At 39.7% G+C, this 20,913-nt stretch overlaps 1 protein-coding gene across 1 annotated transcript in view; it reads left to right on the top strand.

Moving 5' to 3' along the window:
- Positions 1-20,389, top strand: part of RSBN1 (round spermatid basic protein 1) — a 40,067-nt gene extending 19,678 nt beyond the window's left edge. The window contains exons 3-7 of the mRNA XM_084853502.1: positions 10,174-10,311; positions 10,616-10,758; positions 12,616-12,783; positions 13,534-13,642; positions 14,984-20,389. Coding sequence (XP_084709628.1) covers positions 10,174-10,311; positions 10,616-10,758; positions 12,616-12,783; positions 13,534-13,642; positions 14,984-15,346 — 921 coding nt within the window. The 3' untranslated portion in view covers positions 15,347-20,389. The remainder of the gene's footprint in view (positions 1-10,173; positions 10,312-10,615; positions 10,759-12,615; positions 12,784-13,533; positions 13,643-14,983) is intronic.
- Positions 20,390-20,913: the final 524 nt, after the last annotated feature.

Raw genomic sequence — 20,913 nt, 5'->3', positions numbered from 1 at the left:
AAAGGCAGCCCACATAGAGCTAGAGATGTAAAATTTCTGGAGATTTTAAGGTCATGGAAAAATGTTTTTTTCAGGGTTTTTTGGACAAATAGTAAATTGAAAAATAAACAGTACTTATTTTTTAGCACTCTTTACAGATCTAAAGTCACTTTGTTCCTTTAAGATAGCCTTCCCCAACCTGGTGTTCTCCAGATATTTTGGATTTCAGCTCCCATCGTCCTCAGGCAGCATGGCCAATGGTCAGAACTGCTGGGCACTGTAGTCCAAAACATATGCGGGGCACCAGGTTGGGGAGGGCTGCTTTAGGAACATAAAGCAACCTTTCTGGTCCTAAAATTATTTTATATATAACTTAGATTGTTCATGAAATTGTCTTGTATTTTAAAACTTTTAAAAGCAAACTCAGTAAATTTGTAATTATTGTCTGAATAGATTAGAAGTACATTAAATGATTGCTACAGCATCAGAAATGCAGGACTCTGTAGAACAAAACCCAAGCTGTCAAGAATGCACATTTACTGTCAAAAATGCACAATAGTGATTGTATTCACATGTTGGGAAACTGAGCATAAATGTCTATCAGTAAAATATACTTTAGATCAATAATCTTAATAAGGAATGAAAACTATGCTGGGAATCTTACAGAGAGGATTAAAAAATATTTCCCCATGGCTTCATTATTTGCAGACATTTTACATCTCTAGTCTTTTTGTAAAAGTGTTCTTATTACATAGTTTTTAGAAATCATTTTTTTGGCGGGGAGTTAAGACTGGGTAACAATATGTAAATACTTTGTCCTGAATTCTAAAAGAAAATATTTCATAAAGGTGTTCTATTTTTATTTTTTATTTTTTAAAAAAACCCAAAATGTCCCGGGGGCGGGGGGAACATTTTTTACAAAATATTTCTGGGTTTTTTTCTGGGCCTTCACATTTCTACATAGAGCTGGTGTAGTTAGTGCACCAACCAAAGTTGGTAATGGGTGCTCAGGGCTACTGAAGTTACCTAGGCCTCCAGTGACAGAGGTGGATCCAGGAGCACCCCATACTATGTACCTGCTTCTTCAGAGGGAGTGCAAAGTTGCTATTGCCTCCTAGGGAGAAGAATGCATTTTGGTTTTGCATTTCAGAGTTGTACAGTACTGCTTATTCTTGGTGTACAGGAATCATAATGATCTGCCACTATACATAGACTTACAGTTTTCTGATTACATAGAAATAATTTTGGGAAGTAAAAGGTGGGTAGCAATATATATCCAAAATGTTTCATTTTTCCAAAGTTTTAGAAAACAACAAAAACAGCCCCCCCCCATGTTCATTTTTTTGTTTTCCCCCTTGGCCTTTACAGGTAGTATTCCATAGGGTCAGTGCGAGTGCAGCCAACCCTACTAGGTCCCAGTCCAGGTGTGCCCAGCCCCAGTCTGCATGTGGCCACAGTATAGTGCTTCCGGGGGCAAGCCCCAACACATGCAAAAACACTAGTTTCTGGAAGGGACAGGTCATGCCCCTTCCAAATACCAGTGTTTATGTGCACGTCAGAGCTTGTCCCTGGAAGTGCTATATTGCCACCGCGTGTGGACCTGGGCTGGCAGGGCCAGGTGTGCATGGACTGGGGCTCACCATGCATGCACCGCCCCTATTGGATGCTGCTGTACATCTCTAGCTAGTACTTAGCATTTTGGGGTGGGGGTGGAACCATTTTTGCCTTCTTTCTAATTTCCTATGTGGCATTGAAAGCTGGTTAGCTGACATGTCTGTAGGTTTTCTGTGCTCTTTCTGGCTTCCATGCCCAGCCTGAGTACATACCTCTAGTTATAATAAGTGTGTACAGCCCCTATTTATATTTTATATAATCTTTCCTGAGTTACGTTTCTGGTAGATGTACATATATCTTCGGTGAATATCTATAGCTTTAGTTTTGTTTCAAAGTTTTCCATTGCTGATGAAATGTAAGGTTGTCGTGTATATAATGCCAAATGCAACCTGCTATGTTTTACAATATGTATTATACATGACAGATCTATAGGAGTTCTCACAGGAAGTATGTATGGTGGTTTTTTCTGTGACTCCAGTTAAATGCAAAAGTACGGATAAAATATCCCTGCCATGTCAAATTAATTCATAGGCCTCTAACAACTAGAAAATTTGTGTCCCTGCTTTTAAGAGGGTGTACCACAGTTCTCCAACCCATTGGGCCTGTGGGCACATTTAAGATGTAAGAAACTGTCATGGGTACCAGCACAGTGGGGTGGTACCCATGCCATGTGGGCCTACCTAATCACAAAGGATAAGTAACTTAAGAAACTGAGTACAAGGTAAAGGTTGGGTTTTAGCCCTAGATGCCAAGCCACATAATTTGCCCACACAAAACACAACAAAATACCCACTCTGAGAAGGCAAACTCAGAGAATCCTCACTTCCCCCAAAGACAAATGTACAAAACCAAAACTACCTCCACCCAAAACATATAGGCAAAGTGTGTACGTGTGTGCGCCTCTCCAGGTAAAACACCCCTAGTTGCTGCTTCCACTACAAGCCAGCCCCCCCCACTTGCTAGGTGGCAGTAGGGTGCCTTTTCCTGCCCCACCCCCACCCCTGGTGTGTGTGATTGGTAGAGCATGCTGGAAAGCCAAGCTCCAGCCTCCACGCTGCACAACTATTCCTTTCTGGAAAATGCTCAGTGAACTGCTTTCTAGCCAGCCAAAGTTAAAAAAAAATCAACATTTTCAAAAAATAGCTTGTATAAATTTTTTAAAAGTTAGGGTGGGGGGCTCAGTACGTGCCTGGGGGTGCTTGGCACCCATTGCCATCACGTTGCCATCACGTTGCCATCACGTTGCCATCCCCAGGTCTACAGTATCCCCACTGTAGGATTTGCCTGATCTATTGCTGAAAATGTAGGTCTTGGCAAATGCAGATCCCCACCCTAAGCAGGATCAATAAACTTTGGCTGGAAGGCAGTGTTCTCTGTCCAGCATCTACTTGGAAGGTAGAGGGAAGCCTTACAACAATGTACCTCTTCTTGATACTAAAATTTAGTTCTAATTTACTGGGGGCGGGCGGGGGGCGGGGAGATGGTTGGCAGGAAGTCTTTATACATGTAGTCAATACAAATGGATACAGTTTGGAGAATCCTTCCTGAACCAATTGCAGTTGAGACAACAGCTGTTCTGTAGAGGTGATCAAGGGGAGCATAAGTTACCAAATGTTGATGTCCTTTCAGGTGTACCTCTATAGAGCCATGGAATATAGGCTATTTTTAATTAGTGAAGAGAAGCTCTTCAGTCATTGTTAACTGAGTGGAATAAACTTATTTTTTATTTCTTAGTTACGTTTGGAGAAACTTGACAATATTTTGTTCCAGTTGGTTTCTAATATCAACCCATAGCTTGCCTGAAATTACCAGGGCCATGTTGGCCTTCAAGATAGACGCGCTATTTGAGATTTAGTGTCGATTTTAGTGGCTTGTTTTAGAATAAAAAAAGAGGATGCTTTATTTGAGGGAGGGGGCACTCCAGACCATGCTGAATTTCCATCCCAGAGATCTGAAATTGGTACCCTTAACTACAAGACTACTTCACCTAGTGTAGGGATATACTGATGCAAATAAATGTTTGAAACGCAGAATGACTGCTGCTACTGCTATTAAAACTCCAGTTCAGTGTTAAAACATTTGGTACATGTCAACCATAGCTAGGAATGGTTGGGACATCTTGCAGCAGCAGACGGCTACTCTGTCAGATAGCACATGACATTAGGGCTCTGCATATCTGTTGCTGACCAAAGGAACAGCATGGGTAAGAGGTTCTATGTTCCCAGGAGGCCAAAAACCTCAATGTGAATTCTGATTACTGTAGAAATGTCCAGAAATTAACAGTGCCATCCAATGTGTTTTTACCTAAAAGTAACAGTCCCACTTATATATGATGGCGCTTATTCCCAGGTTAGTGTGCAGAGGATTGAAGCCAGGCAGATCAATCCTATGTGAGGGCAAGGGTAGGGAGTTAAGTGGCAGATAATCAACCACTTCCAAAGCCCTGCTGGCTTGCTACAGCTAGGGTGGGAGGTGGAAATTAATTAATTGTGTGTGTGTGTGTGTGTGTCTTTTACTGTTTGCCCTGGCGGTTCTTCCTTTCTTGTATTTTCCCTCCCATTTCTTTCAATGTATGGGGCCTGCTGCGGGACATGTCAGAACAAGAGAGTTCTGGATCTGGTGGCTCCAAGGCTGCCCTCGACTCACCCCTGGAACACCCTGTTTTGGCCCCTCCACCACCGGTAGCACTGCTGGCAGTAGATCTATGGCTATAGAGTTTTCCATAACTGTGCAGGTTGCTTTGGGACAGGCATACTACCCCACTGGTGCTGGCCTGCCATGGAATAAGTGACAGGAGGTTAAAAAAGTTATAGAATTATTTTATTATATTTAACACAAGCTTCCCTCCCATTTTATTCCCGTCCCCCTTTTATAAAATAACTAAATATATTGGGTTACATGTACTTAAGTTCTGGCTGTTTATTTTGCAGTGATAGTGCCCCCTCCCCCACCGGTTATCATCCTGAGGCTGCAATCCAATATTCACTTATATGGGGATTCTTTGGTATCTACCAGCCTCCACTCTGAATCATCACTTACTATGCAGTTTATGCAGAAAATAAGTTCTGACAGTGTCTGATCTCAGATGAAACCACTACAGGAAAGATGAAACTACCACAGGAAACTACCTAGCATCCCAACTGCTAGGACAAAATGAGGACAAAAGAGGAGGGGAAAGCTAACAGCTGGAGTTGGTTATTTAAAGCAAGGCGATTTAAATCATGATTAAATCAGCAAGAAAAAAGGCAGATTTAAATGTTATTTAAATCATGTTTCACATTGTTTAGGGAATATATGTAATATCAATGATATAAATCTAGCTACTAAACCAAGTTAAGGTGCAATCTGACCACTAAACCAAGTTAGTGTAATCCTATACATGCCTACTCAGCCCCATTGAGTTCAATGGAGTTTACTCCTATGGAAATAGGATTGCAGCCTTAATCTACAGCTAAATAGAGTATTTACACTTCTGTTCCTTTCTAACAGCCAGGTGGTCCATATTTTGTCCCTCTGTATACATTCTGTATACATTCTGTATACATTCTATACAGGGAATGTCTTTAAAATATTTCCATATAGGGTCTCTTTCTTACAACTAGCATTCATGATATTTTGTGAGGTTTAGGCTATAGTCCTATATACACTTATGTTGGATTAAGCTCCACTAAAAACAATGAGAGTTCAGAGTAGATATGTATAGGATTGTACAGTGAAGTAAGAATATAGGAATCTGTGCACTGGACAATTTTGTGTTCTCTACTATTTTGTTCCTTCTTGCTTTTCTCTTCCTTGGCTCAGCCCCACCCTCACAGAGAGAAAGTAGCAAACAGAAATTGAATGCCTATGACTGATAGGTGGAGGTAAGATCTGATCATATGGTCTGATAGTTATGGGGCATACCAACCTGGCACCCTCAAGTATTGGACTGCAACTCCCATAATGGATATGGTGGCTGAGAATTATAGGAGTTGGTCCAATGCATCTGGAGGAGGAAGGCTGGTCTAGAGCAGTGTATTTTCATCAGGTGAAACTGACATGTTTGGGTTTAGTAGGTTTTAAATATTCATATTACAGAAATGATCAGATGTGTTCTTCATTGACATGGAAAGCCTCCTTTAATGTATCTGGAGAGGCATTGATGAAGTTTACGTTATAACTATAGGGCTAACGTATGTCTATTTAAGAAAATAGATTATTATTAATAAATTATAATATCTAAGAAAAAATTGTATTTGTTTTTAATGTACAAAATTGCAACCTTTAAAAAATCTGATTTGAAAAACATACATTATGAATTGTTACTCAACATGCTAACAGTTCTTTAGGAGTATGTGGATTTATGTTGCTTGATTTCTAAACATATAACAGGGCAGAGCAGGAGGACTAGAAAATGAGAAAGAAGCAGAGGAGAAAAATCTTTGTTGCAAAAGAGCAAAGAAGGAGAATGAACCCAGCAGTGCCTGCCTGTGTAGCACCTACCTCTGCTGCTGCCTCTGCCGTCTCCCCCACTTCTTCATGGCCAGCTTTGCTCTGAAATGAAAGGGAGAGCCACATAGCAATGGAACTAACTATACTGCTTTGCCCTTATAGCAGCTTGGGACTGTATTTAAATGTGTGTGCATATATAATATTTTGTTATGCAGTTTCTTCTGGAGAGCTGTGAAGTAATATTTTATTTATTTGCATTTATGTACTATTTTTCCTCCAAGGAGCTCAAGGCAGTATACATGGTTTCCTCCCCACATTTTATTCTTGCAACAACCTATGAGGTAGGCTAGACTGATTTGTGTGACTGGGCAAGGTCATTGAGCATCAAGGTTAAGTGGAGACTTTGGTAGTGTGTGTGTTTTTGTAATGTACTGAGTTTTATTAGGCTTACATATTTTCCACTTCATTGATCATACTGATTCATGTATATGAGGGCTTAGGAAATGATAAGCTATTTCTTCAAAATGTGCACTTCAGTTCTTGTTGTATTTCTGAGATTTGGTCTCTGGTCACTAGGTATGTCTGGACACGTTCCTTGTTCTGAGTGTTACTTTGCTTGGCTGTTACCCTGCCTGTGAACTTCAGATGCAACTTTCAGAGCTGCTTCTAGTGACCTTGCATAAGCTGGAACTACTGGGCTTGACCATATTGTGGAGAAGAGAAGGGGCTGACTTAAATCAGCTACAGTATGTTTGCACTTGTGGATGCCTGCACAGGAATGATGCCCATTATCCCTGCCTGATTCTAGCTGTGTGTCTTATTCAGCATGGACTGGAACTAACTTCAGTTTTCTAATGTGCTCTACCCTGAACAGTGGTTTGAGTAACGTTATTCACTTGTAACATGCCTTTGTGTTTTCTGAGATCGGTTTCTACTCTTACTTCCAGTCAATCTGCCTGCCTTGGGCTTAAACCTGGCCTAATGCCTGTATTTTAAATTTGTGTTAACTATTTATGCTCTTCTTATGCAGTGGTAGGAAACCTACATCAGTGACCCCCCAGATGTTGCTGGACTACAACTCCCGTCTTCTCTGACCATTGGTCATACTGGCTGGGACAGATGGGAGTTTGAGTCAACAATATCTGGAGGGCCACAGGTTCCCCACCCCTGCTCTAATGCATACATGCTTGTTCTCAAATGTAAAAGTAGGATTATTGAGATTCTTACATAAACACCATAAAGAAATATTGCTCTCGTACAAAGTTTGTGAAAGGTCCACAGTGTACCAGAATACAAGTCCCTCTGTTGAAATGAATGGTAAATCTACTTAAACAAATGCGTAGGAACTCTTATGAGCTTCTGCATGCGGATCAGTTAGCTGGATAAAGGTGCTTGACTTTTGGAAGAAACCACTTCTTACAGGAATTTTGTCTGATTATCCATGATGTGTGCTAAGTTGTGTCATTTAAACAGCAAATGGTGTTTGGCCTGGCCAGCAGTCATGTAATATGAAGATAAGGAACCAAAGGCCTGCTCTTTAAGATACTTTTTGCTCTGTGGTTCAAATTACTGAGTACGAAATACACTTCCTTCTGTTCACTTCTTGAGGCAAACACAGGGCTGTGTCTGGTGTTTGTGTGGTCCATTCCTTATAATTGCCTTTGTGCTGGATAAACCACAATTTAAATGTGCATATGCTCTTACAACCAGATGTTGGTGTATTGTTCATGATCGTATGAACCCAGGTACAAAATGTCACATGAAGCACCCATAGGAAGTAGGTTTGAATGAAATCCAGTTCAGAGCTGCTTAGATGCTGCTTTGAAAGTTTGAGGACATTGGGCTTTGGCAAGTTTCTCTTTTCTCTTCCCCCCGATACTGTTCACAGTTGAAATGACATACTTTGGGTGCTTAAATTGAGCTGCTAATTTATTTAAACCAAGTTGGATAGGATTAGAGTAGACCAAAAGAGTGACTACCTTTAAGAAAGCTGTCACATTACCATCATCCTTAACCATGAGAAGATACAGTCAGGGAAGCCACTTGGATTGTTTAGTGTTCTGGGACCCCCCCCCCCCCGAAATCAATCCCTGTAGATTTGTTTATTTGACAAGATTGCAGGAAGTCATTGCTTAGAAGGACTTTGATTAGTTTTTGGTTTTGGACTTGGTTGAAAACATCATTTTCCTGCCCAACTTAGAAAGCTCTAGTTTTCTTACAAGTTATTGGACCATATCTCCCCAGGAAATTGGTGGAATAGGGATTTCCAGGGTTGTTTCCAGTTTGGTGTATCACTCTAGTCTTTTTCCAGGGTGGTAGGTGATATGTTTTAGGGGCCGCGGTGGTTTAGTGGTTAAGACGCTGAATTGCAGACCAGAAGGTCAGCAGGACAGCAGTTCGAGACCCGAGTGCTGTGTGACGGAGTGAGCTCCCGTCTTCAGTCCCAGCTTCTGCCAACCTAGCAGTTTGAAAGCAAGACATTGCAAGTCGATAAATAGGTACCGCTTTGGTGGGAAAGGTAACAGCATTCCGCGCACCTTGGTGTTCGGTCATGCCGGCCGCATGACCACGGAAGCGTCTTCGGATAGCGCTGGCTCTTTGGCTTAGAAATGGAGATGAGTACTACACCCTAGGGTTGGACACGACTGGTTGGGGGCACCTTTACCTTTACTAGTCTGCTAGCTTTGTTAAGTTAACGGGGGAAGGTTTTTCTCTGAATCTTCTCGTCTGTCATCTTTGGTTCAATGTGTTTGTGTTCTGTAAGGTCGTCTACAGCATGGGTAGGCAACCTTTTGGAGCTATTGGGCACATTTGGTTGTTTGAGAAAGTGTCCTGGGCACTGCCACAAAATAACTGCCATGGGAGGTGTGGCTAGTCCCAAAGGACAAATGAACCTGCTCAAAAGACTGAGTACAAGGCAGATACGGTGTTTGAGCCCCAACACGATAAACTCCTTTGAGCCCATAGTTTTCAGCACCAGCAGAAACCTATTTCACAGAAAGCACTCTTTTTTCCTCTTCCCCCCTCCCCCCGGCCGTCAACTAATTTCCCACACTCACTTTCTCACTCTGGATCATCATTTATAGAATCTCTCACCCAAGGAGCACCACTCATAGAAATAGATCAACACTCTTTCTCTCTCTCTCTCTCTCTCTCACACACACACACACACATCGCCCTATCTATCCACACACATGAAAAATCATGCTCATTCTTTTTCAGGGCCCTTCCAAAATCCCCCCTAATCTCTCTCACACACAGCCCCATCCATTCAGACCTACACCTGCACAACTTTCCCCATCCACCCGACCCGAGTTGGCTGCTCCATCTGGCTCCTCCAATCCCTCCTGACTTCCTGCTGGCTTCCCTGTTCCCAGCAGCTAGCATACCTACTGCTCTCTTTAGCTTCTCCCCCCAGTTTACCAGAAAGAAGTGACAATAGTCCCTGCCTTCCCTTATTTTTCTTGGCGGCTGGACGTACTGCAGGGGAAAGTATTGTTCTGGAGCCACCTGCCATATTCATTTCCTAAGAATGTCTCTGAGTCCCATGTGTGGTGCAGAGGCATTCATGGGAAATGAAGATGGAAGTGGCTGGAGGCCCTCACTTTGCTTGAAGCAATCCCAGCTGCCAGTAAGAAAAAGAAAATAAGAAATGGGAGAGGTAGGGTATCTCAGCAGGTGCCAAGAAAGGTGTCTGGGATTGCACCGGCCTGCAGGCACCATGTTGCCTACCCTTAGTCTATAGTCATTCAGTTTTTCTTGGATGTTTTGGTATGTTTTCTTGTGCTGGAGTAAGGCTTTCCCTGTAGATAACCAAGGTTTATATGCATCAACTGTATTGTCATTATGTTTATTTATATTGTTGCTGTTTTAATATTATATTGATTACTGGATTTATTTATGTGCACTGCCCTGAAATCCATTTTAGATGAAGTGGCAGTTTATAAAATTGAAATATTTATTGTGCTTGTTTAGTTATCCAGAAGGGCTTAACCTATTGTTTAGGCAATCTGCCTATGAAAAGAGAGTCCAAGCATGCATTTGCCCCAGTATTCTTCTATACTTTACAGTAACGTAAACACACTGCATTAAGAAGCTTAAATATTGTATCATAGAATAAAAATGCATTTTCACTCTTTATACATACAGGTCAGTCGAACATACTGCTGTGGAACCTACAGAGCAGGTCCGATGAGGCAGATCAGTCTTGTTGGAGCAGTGGATGAAGAAGTTGGAGACTATTTCCCAGAATTTCTTGATATGTTGGAAGAATCTCCATTTCTTAGAGTAAGAACTTACTTTTGCAAATCTTTATTTAACTTTGAAACTAACATTAGCATTGTGGATGAACATCTTTAACACATTACAAAGTGGCAGAATAGTTCAGTAGGAAAGCAAAACCACGAGGGTGTCTGCTTTCATTATATGACCTAATAAATTGATCATACCTAGATAGTAGAACACTAGTTCTGTAAAAACATTTGTGTTTATAAATTTGTTTTTGATAAGGAAGCTGTGCCTATGTTTACAAGGGGTCAGCAGCATCTTGTTTTGCTGACTACCTGACTTAGTTTTCTTTTGTGATATACAGATGACTTTGCCTTGGGGTACTCTTTCTAGCCTCAGACTTCAGTGCAGGTCACAAAGTGATGATGGTCCTATAATGTGGGTAAGACCAGGAGAACAGATGATCCCGACAGCTGATATGCCAAAGTCACCATTCAAACGGCGGAGGTAATACTTAAAGAAAGAATGTATAGCTGGGAGGAAAGTTGAGTTTGTTGAATTTGTATTTATATCTCTGGTCTCTAACTGAGCTGATTGTATTATCAAATTAGTTGAATTTCTTCTCATCTCATACAGAAAGTAAGCTGAATTCATATTCTTCTCCTTTCTAACCTTGCCACCTCCTTCCTTCCCCTCTGTCTCTACAAATTTATTAGATTATAAACTCCTCAGAGAAGGGACATGGTTTGTTCTGTAAGGTGCTATGTATATTGGTGTTAAATACATTTAAGAAATGGACATTGCTAAGTCTACAGGCCCAGTGTCCCTTCCTGAGCATCATAATCAGAGCATCATAATTTTCTGTCTTTATGGTCTCTGGTTTATTAATTTCTTTCTTCTTTGGAAAACAGGATCTTGATTGGTGTTGACTCCACCTTGCCCCACCATTTAAACCATGATATTAGCACAGGAAACGTAAACTGATAAAATAAATAGTACCTTAATTGTGCACAGGTATCCTGATGCAATGTTCTGCTGATCTGAGTGCATTGGGAGGTAGCTCTGCACAGCAGTGGACAAAACCATTGTTCTGAGGTTCAAGCCATTTATGTTGCAGAGATTAGCGATCATCTATATTCTGGTTTCCTCCTAAAATACATTGCACTAGGATATAGGCATTTAATATGGAATATATTGCTGCACCAGTACAGATTATGACATTAACACTGGAGTAGCATCTGTCAGAAATGAATCTGAGTGTGTGGAGATGTTTAGTAGCTTGGATTCATAATGGGAACAGCCAGAACAGGGGGAGCCTCCCTCCCCACTGAGCTCAGATATAGCAAGGCCTTCTTCCCAAGACTTTGGCTCACAGATGGCTCAGTCTGAACTGCCCACCCCCTTTCCTCCTTCATAAGAACCCAGGTTTTGAGGGAGGAGGAGAGCGAGGGGCGTGATTTGAGAGATGCTAGGGTATGTCGCAAAGTGAAGCAGGAAAAGTTAGAGGCAGAGCTCAAATGCTCCACCAGGTTGGTTATGCGTGAAGCCTATGTAGGAGGGAGCCACCGTAAGGGAGGAGCATCTCTCTTAAGCTAGTCTGGCTGAGAAGTTCTTGTTCAGACTGCTGGCACCTTCTCTAACTTCCACTTCAGCTCCTCTGTTGATATTCGTAATTGTGTAGAGTAGCTGTTTTCATTGTAGTCTGAAAGTTTCCTAGAATTTGCATTTGTAAGGAAGCTAGTCATTAACTAATAAAGTAGCTAGCATGAAACCTGGTATCCTGGAGTGTGTTGATTGCGAAGGGGGAGGACAAAGGAACATAATGGTGTCCCTGAAATTTATGCCTACAGCCAAATATTCTTTTGACAATATGAAATGGTGGTTAACTTTCAAATGGCATGGTATTTATGGCTTTACGTGACATAGGTGGGTAATCTTTAAAGATTGTTGCCTTTTGTGAGGCTTGTTCATGTATTATATCTAAGCTATTTAAAATTTGAAGTTATAGAGAAGTCACACACAGCTCTTATTTAAAAAAACAACAACTAGTGGCACAGCATAAGATAACATCCAGTGTATATACTCCGCATAAACATTTTTTAGAGTAGTTTCCTGATTTCACTGAATTATCATAGATGTATGGCTTGGAACCTTTGCTATCTTTCCTTTTTAGTCTAGATTAAATTCGATGAAGCTACAGTTAAATCCCTGAATATCAAATTAATGCCTACATAGGAATGCAACAAAAGTCAGAGAAGCATTTTCCAGTGTTTTATATAGCAATATTAACAGCTTCCCTCTCTCATGGGTACACACACCGCATAATTCTAACAGCCTTCTTCCTCTTATCACTCTACTTCATAGATCAATGAATGAAATAAAAAACCTCCAGTATCTACCTCGGACCAGTGAACCCCGTGAAGTTCTGTTTGAAGACAGAACAAGAGCACATGCTGATCATGTTGGGCAAGGGTTTGACTGGCAGAGTACAGCTGCTGTTGGAGTACTGAAAGCTGTACAGTTTGGTGAATGGTAAGTGTTGTAGCAAGGTGGAATAGATGGACTGATTTTGAGCAGCTCTTACTCCCATAAAATTAATTTTTAGTAGAAGGCACTTTCTGTAGAAATTCTTAAAATCCAAATTATTGGTGATAGTACAATCTTGAATTTGGAAAATCCAAATTTCTGAAAACTGATGGTGTGTTCTTTTGCGGTTTTCTTGTTAAGAATTTAATTACTTTCACTGCAGACTTTTTGGGGAAGGTACTTCAATATTCAGGATAAAAGAACATATGTAAAAACCAACATTACATCTGATCTTTTAAATGCCTGAAAATGTTAGATGTCATCAGGAATTCTTTCATTTGTATAAACCTTAATCAATTGTTGTAGATTAGGGACTCTCAAATACTGTCACAGTAAACTTCCTGGAGTGAAATTAAACTCTGAACCACCATAGACACAGAAAGAAAATAGTTTTGTTTTCTATGTACATGCTTGTGCATGGTCAAGGGGCATAAGCAGGGTAACAATATGTTTTGGGGTAAAAGACCTCTGTGAAAAATGGAGAACTCTCAGTCTACCTGGGGTCCTGACAATCAATGTGAAGGGTAGGGGGTATAGTTTCTTTTGCTGCACCATTTGGAGGATTTGAGAGTGGCATCCTGGTCCAATGAAAGCATGCATTTAGAACACTAATCGACTACATCTGAACTTGAGAATTATACAAGAGGTCTGATTGCACGTTTTCAAAACATATTTTTAAAATCTTCATTTCTGTAGGAGTGACCAGCCTCGTATAACCAAAGATGTAGTTTGTTTTCATGCTGAGGATTTCACTGACGTAGTTCAAAGACTTCAGTTGGATCTGCACGAACCTCCAGTGTCACAGGTAGTCAACATTCTTGTTGAAACTTAAGCTTGCAAGTTGTTCCAAAGCATAACGTTGAAAGCTTTCTCCTACTGCCCTTTTATTGTTTTTCGTTGACTATGAAATGTCTCCAGAATGTGACTCACAAACTTAAAACACAGAGATGCTCTGTTTGCTAGTTAATGTTTGTCAGAATAGTCCGTTTCCCTACCACAAAGCAGGACCATCCATTCACAAGTTCCAGATATACCAGAGCATGTTGAGAAATATTCCAGACGCTTTTTCCAGACACCACAAGCAGTGCCTTGAACCAATACTTCGTTAGAAATGCCTGGCCTAGTATACTTAAGGCCAATCCTGTGGGAAGCCCCCTGGGTACTCGTAAGCCCCCAAACATAGTATGCTATGCAGAGAGGGAGGCAGGGAGGGGGATGGAAGGAGGCTGGGGCAGCCATAGGAAAAGATGTAAGCCAGCTGCCCCAGCCTCCTCCCCTTCCCGCCCCCAGGAATGTCTCCTTTCCCTCATCTCCATGCTTCATTTACCAAGCGCAGAGAGGCAGCCGGTGCAGGCCTCTCCGTGCCAACTACAAGGAGGAAGGGGTGGGGTAGGGAGTGTGGTTTCTTGGCTCTGAACTTGGAGCCCTGTCTTTGAACACAGGGCCAGGAAACGGAAAATTCTGTGTTGCACAGATGTTGTCTTGGGGACAAAGGACTGCTCCCTTAATAATTTGCATTTGACCTTACTATATGCATGTTACACTGGTGTCTCAGTTACTTCAGGAAAATAATTGTTCCCACAAACAAAATGCACAAATGAACACCAGTTCCCAGGATCTCTATTCCATAGCTTCAATCCATCCCTGACCACTGCCTGAATTTTGCTGAAATAACATCACTGGATGTAGTTATTTCCAAAGTATAGCTTTAACTTTGATGGCTTTGCCCAGTTAATAGTGGACAGGTGTCTTTTTTTGCTTGGTTGTTGAAGGCTTTCAGGTTTCAGTACCCTGCATTGTGTAACACATGTTAGCTCCAATTCAAGACTGTTGGTATTTATGACATTTTAAGACTTTATGTTAAGAGACGTGTGAGGAACCTGTAGCCCTCCAGATATTGTTGGACTACAATTCGCATCATCACTGACCATGTTTCCTGGGTCTAATGGGAGGGCCACAGGTTCCTCATTCCTCTGTTAAGACTTCTCTCTTTACCAAGTAAAATAGTTAACCTTTTTGTGTCTAATGCCTAATAAAGCAAAAAAAAAAAAAGGGGGGGGTTATAGGGCAGAATATTTGCACCACAATCTAAAGGCACATTTTGAACACAACATATGATTTACCTCTAACTTTTTTTCTCCCTCAGTGTGTTCAGTGGGTTGATGAAGCTAAGCTAAACCAAATGAGACGAGAAGGGATTCGCTACGCTAGAATCCAGCTATGTGACAATGACATCTACTTCATCCCTAGAAATGTCATTCATCAGTTCAAGACAGTGTCGGCTGTGTGCAGCTTAGCTTGGCATATAAGACTCAAACAATACTATCCTGCAGGGGAGGATCCTCAAAATACAGAAAGCATTTCAAATATGGACAGTAGCATCTGTGACAAGATGAAATCAGAAGGTGAAGATCAATGTGTGCTTATGAAAAAGGAGTCCGAAGAAGTAGGAGGAGAAGTACAGACTGCAACAATGGCAACACCATCATTGTTTTCCTCTCTGTCGTGACTTGTCCTGCAACAAGATAAGCTGGCTCAGTCCCTTCCGTTTTTTAAAACTAAAATCAGATCAGCAACACAATCCACAGGATGATCATATGTGCTCTCTTGTGTGATATGTACATAATCATATACATTTTTAAACAGCTTTTTAAAATTTTGATGTGAAGTTATAGTTTTATAACTGGGTTACGTTTTATTGGAGAAATCTTGCCTATAATTCTATAAAGAAAGGTGACATTCCAAAATGTCAAGCATATCTTTTTTACACAGATTATGCAAAGTTGTATTTTACTCCCTTAGTACAGCATGTAGTAGTGGACTAAATTTTTTGTGTGCTTTTTTTTTAAAGGAATGAGGTAATAATTCAATGTCTCCTCAATATTTTTTCCTGCAGGAATATCCAAGTATTTAACACTTGGTAAATCAGATACCCCTCCATCTATTTTAGCTTTCAGCATAAAAAGGTTGGTTTCTGTGGAGGATTCACAAAGTGACTCTCCCATTTGATTAATTGCTTGAATGAAAGAGAAAGCACAGCACTTTTAATGATCAATGACATGTGTGTGTGTGTGTGTGTGTGTGTGTGTGAGAGAGAGACTTTGAAAGCCTGAAGGAAGCTCAAGTTACCAGCAGTGTAGATTAATCATTTTGTTTATCAACACATTCTCAAAGATGTTGATGTATGAGATTAGTAGCAGAGTGTATGATTTTATTGAAATGTAATAACTGACACAACACTTCCCATACCTCTGCTTTTAATGTGTGTGGGAATATTGCTTTTTAATATCTTCCCTAACTGCATAAAGTAACACTAGTGTCTAATTAAACTGTTGGCAGTCTCTCTAAGGAAACTGCTGTCTTTGAGCACTTTAAGGCTTTACAATATTCTAACCAACTTGGTGGCTTGTTTAATTCACAGCAAGCATCTGAGATAGAAACCATCAGCTCCTTTGCATTGATGCACTTAATCCAGTAGAGTAGGCTTGATGATATATATTGGTTGCCTTTATTCTCAGAATTCTATATTGCTGTTTCATGATAAATTATCACACATGGACTGCTGTTTCCACCTGTAACACTTGGGTTCCTTAGTGCTATGTTGGAAGATTAAATGGCACATGCTAGTATGTTCAGTATCATTAGCTAACATTGTTTAGCACTCACGTTATATTTCCCAATGTTAACTATAGTCAAGTTTCACTCATTGTCTGTATACTGAATTACAATTATTTCTGGTACTAGAAGCAGGCCCCTCACATGTAGGATATAGACTTCATTAAGGTGTAATCAAAGGTGTTAAAAAGCAACTCTATTCTTGTGGAGTAGTGGAGAGATCTGGAGCACTACACCAATGCAAGCAAAGAAAGCAGCTGTGTTTATTTCAGTGCATCTTTGATACCAATCTTTTGGAAAAATTGCAAATATTAATGTTTATAATAGCAATTACTTTGTGCAATATTGTTTTGTGTAGATTATATGCATATTAGCACCTCTCTATAGAGGACACAGTTTTAAACCAATAGCAAAATAATCAGAAAATATTGCAGTGATTTAGATAGAACCTGTATTACTCCTGATATATACACGTATATGTATTGTCTTTGGTGCATACCTGAAGACAAATAGAAAATATTTCAACATAAAATGAATTTTCAGATTGGAGTGGTGGTGACTTGTTAAGTAATCTGTGTAAATAAGGTGTTAGGAAGAAAATCCTTTTACAAAAGGTAATGTGTTTTTATGCAGGAGTGTAGCTTTTAATCTTAACAAAAAATTCTAGATTGACCAATACTGGTTCAGAAAATAACCTCTCTGTACTCTGGCTTTTTCCACTTTTTTACTCTTGTCCAGAAGAATTTTCATAAGCTTTAATGGGCTGTGCAAAGTAAAATTCTTCACAGGCAATATGAGTTTCAGTGCATCATTTATATTTAACCAATTCCATCTTTATTTTTGCATTTCTCTTCCATTCATTTTACTAGTCTTCCAAGCATTGATTTCCCTTCACCTATGTGTTGTAAATGGCCATGTAAGCAAAGATTTCTCTCTTGGGCATTTCAGCTAGCATGGGTAATTGTCACCTGCAAGACAGCACTGTGTATAATCACTCAGGAATTGGAAAAAATTGAAAGACCTTACAGTTGAAGGGAAAACTGTTCATCACTTGTCTCTCCCTGTCTTGAAATACAACTTCTAAAATGTGTAAGCCAACAAATTTTAAAATCTAATGGTGTGACCATATTCTTTAATGGTGGTTTAGAATATGAAAGAGGTAAGATGGAAACAGTGTATTGGATCCAAATGTGCTTCTCCGTGGCTTGTTCCATTTGCTTGTTCCATTTGCAGAAGGGCTTGTTCCATTTGCAGAGGAAACTGGGATCCAGTGGAGGCTTCCCACTGGAGGAAGTAAGGAGGTGGCAATTCTCAATGATCCCTTCTAACCCCCACAGCCCAGTGCCATATCCCATGCTGTTCTGGAGGGTGTCTCAGGCCTTCGGAGCAACTTTTTAGGGGGCTGTAGGAGAAGGAGTAATTGGCAAAAATCACCATCCTTCCCCCTTCCTCCAGCATGAGTGGAAGCACAAGTCTGGATCCAACCTGTTGTACGTTTTCCTGTATACAGTAACTTACGGGAGTAGGTATAGAGCATGTTTGTTTTTAAAATGTAGATACAGCTTACTAAAGGAGTATGGAGCAATCATTTATGACTTTTTTGCCCAAACTATCAAGAAGTTTAAGTAGATGGAAAATCTTGAACCAATGTTCAGTGCTTTTCCAGCCCAAGATTTCAATGCAAAACTACACTGCATTCATGCAGCATTTTGACAAGACGTATTCCAAACATTTCAAAGAGATTTCAAACATCTTTCTCTCCTGTTCACTTGTCTTAATTTCACTTTACATATAATCTTTTATAGAAATACTTCTGCAGTGTCTTTAAAATGGGTTAAAAGTACAAATTTGTCATGACTAAATTCTAGGACCAAGTACCAAAGAGCTCCATGCATGGACTTCTGCGTACCCACCAGAACCATGCTGATTTCCCTGTCTGCAGCCCTTTGTACAATATTGAATTGTACTCCAGAAAGCCCTTTAAAATTCAGGAGTGGCCTTTCTGGTGGAATGAGGGACTGCAGTGGAAGAGGAAGCTGAAAAGCCTCCATGCATGCATGGCTCTCTGGATTTTTGCTTAGGTCTCTCAATGTAGAAGAGAGAAAACAGCCTGCAGGATTTATGTGGTGATAGATAAATTAATATGAGCTGGTAAGGAAGACTAATACAAATATCTGAGTGAATAATAATGAAGAGTAGTATGGACCTGAAAAAATAAATTACTGATCGGGTTCACATGGTCAATATGACCGTTTATTTGGGGAACACATAATCTTTAGCTCTTAGAAAAGAGATTTTTAAAGATAATATCTCAGGAAGATGTTGGGAAATAACTTGTATTGCTGTGACGATTTCAGAAATTTATCTTGCCAAATTAATTGATACTTTAATGCCTAGATGTTCTGCAAATATAATTAATTTAAAGCCAACAGGAAATCTTATTTTATAAGTTAGAGTATATGGATGTGATAGTTACAAAAATGGAGTGAAGTTCAAAGGCGGAATGATATTTTGATTTACTTTATTTTAAGTAACTTGGAAGACGTTTCTCCCTTGCTAACTTCTATAATAGTTGAATATCTCTTATACATTCAGTATATCCTGCCTCATATTTGAACAATTTGCTAAATATTTGCTAATATTTGCTAAACAATATGTTAAATATTTGCAGTTCTGCAAGCATGGCTCTTGTCTAAAGATTCTGAGCATTTCTAAGTTGAAAATTGGGGACACTTCTCTATTTCACTAAACATACTATTGTTCCTTCATTAAGAACCAACGAAGTGTGAATCTGTTCAGTAAGTTTTATTGGGCTACTGATCCATTTAGCAAATCAGCAAAAGTAAAATTAAGAAATAAGTGAACTAGGCATTTCATATCCCCTCTCAAATATTTCTGAACAGTTTTATAAGTGACATATTTTCTTCCATGAAGGTTGAATGTGCAGAACAGTCATGCAAGATTTAAGAGACATTTACATTTATCATACAAGTTTTCCCATACAGTAAAAGGGCTCTTGTTTTGTTAGTAGTTTTCCTATATGTGAGGACTTAGCTGATTGTCAAGAGACAGGAAAGTTCATTTATTGTCAGAGCCCCAGGATGGACATTTGTTTTTTTTTTTTTCATGCTGCCATTCACATGCTTGAATTTATTCTGAGTGGTAAGCTCTTTTCACTTGGGGCACAATCCAACCCAAGTTAAGCACCTTTAAGTCCCATTGATTTTAGATGGGAGACAAGCAGGTGCTTAACTCTCCACTGAAATCAATAAAACTTTAAATGTGTTTAATGTTGGCAGGATTGCACTCTTATTTCCTTATAAATGCTGAGTATTTATAGCCATATTGGTTGTGTCTGAAAGTTGCTATGAGTGGGGATGCTCATCTTTCAGCTCCTGAAAGCTTTGTACTGTAGATAAACTTTGTTGGTCCAATAAACAACTTTCCAATAATGTTATGGCCTTCCATTGATATACATAATAGTTTTAGGACCCAACAGCACATGTAGTTGAGAAGGGGCTTCTCTTAATATAGCACTTTCAATTCTGTCTAAGCAAATACTTATACTTATCTTTACATGTTGTATAAAATAGATTTGTGGAGTGTTTTGTGATTAAATTCAGTTTTGATTGGCAGCTAAGATATTTTTTTCTGTGGTTTTACTATATCTAAGGTCTTTGCATATAGAGGATATGTACAATTGCCTGGAAGACTGTTTTTTGCTTTGTGTGGCCTTAGTATATTTATTGACATTTAGCAAGTGTTTTAAAGAGGTTTTTATAATAGTGTAAACTGATGGGAAAATTTTAAGCCTCTCTGTGAATAATCCTCTAACGCAGTGCATTTCTTTTAGTAGCTGACTGTACAAGCGTATCACTGTTAAAGCTATTTCTTTGTAAAAAAAAAAGAAAAGAAAAAGTACAATGGAATGCATAGATTTCCCCCCCTTGTAAAGTATTTTTTTAATAAACAGAAGTCTGATTTGTCCTGAATGAAAACTGCTGTTTGGCAGAAGGCCCTGTGCTTGAGAATATTGGGCAGGGTGGAATAAATCAGGAAGGGCAGAAGTTAAAACCTTAAAACTGTATGCTAATTAGTCCTTGTGAACTAGAGGATATGGAATAACTGTTAGCCTTTCCAGATACTTTGCAGTGGTAGCAAAGCTCCATAGTGAATATATACATGATATATCAACTCATTGTGATACAGTGGAGTTAGCCATTAACTCTGTTTTTTTATATAAAGATTGCCAAAAATGGCCTTTAAAACGGAGCTGAATGAAGATCCTGTGAACTGTGTTGAGTAATTAAAAGTGTCATATGGCTTGGACTTCTTCCTCTGAGAGAAGAGTTGTGTAGTTATTTAGTAGCTTTATATCTGTGTCATGTGGACTTTGGACATGTAAAATATGTCAAGATGATGTTCTCAGTTGGTCTTAGAGATCATACAAGAGAAAACCCC

The sequence above is a fragment of the Heloderma suspectum genome, chromosome 4 (assembly GCF_057233095.1).
Source record: "Heloderma suspectum isolate Gila_16-S chromosome 4, 16-S_ref, whole genome shotgun sequence".
NCBI lineage: Eukaryota > Metazoa > Chordata > Lepidosauria > Squamata > Helodermatidae > Heloderma > Heloderma suspectum.
Note: the sequence above shows the minus strand (reverse complement) of the source record. Positions and strands in the feature narration are given on the sequence as shown.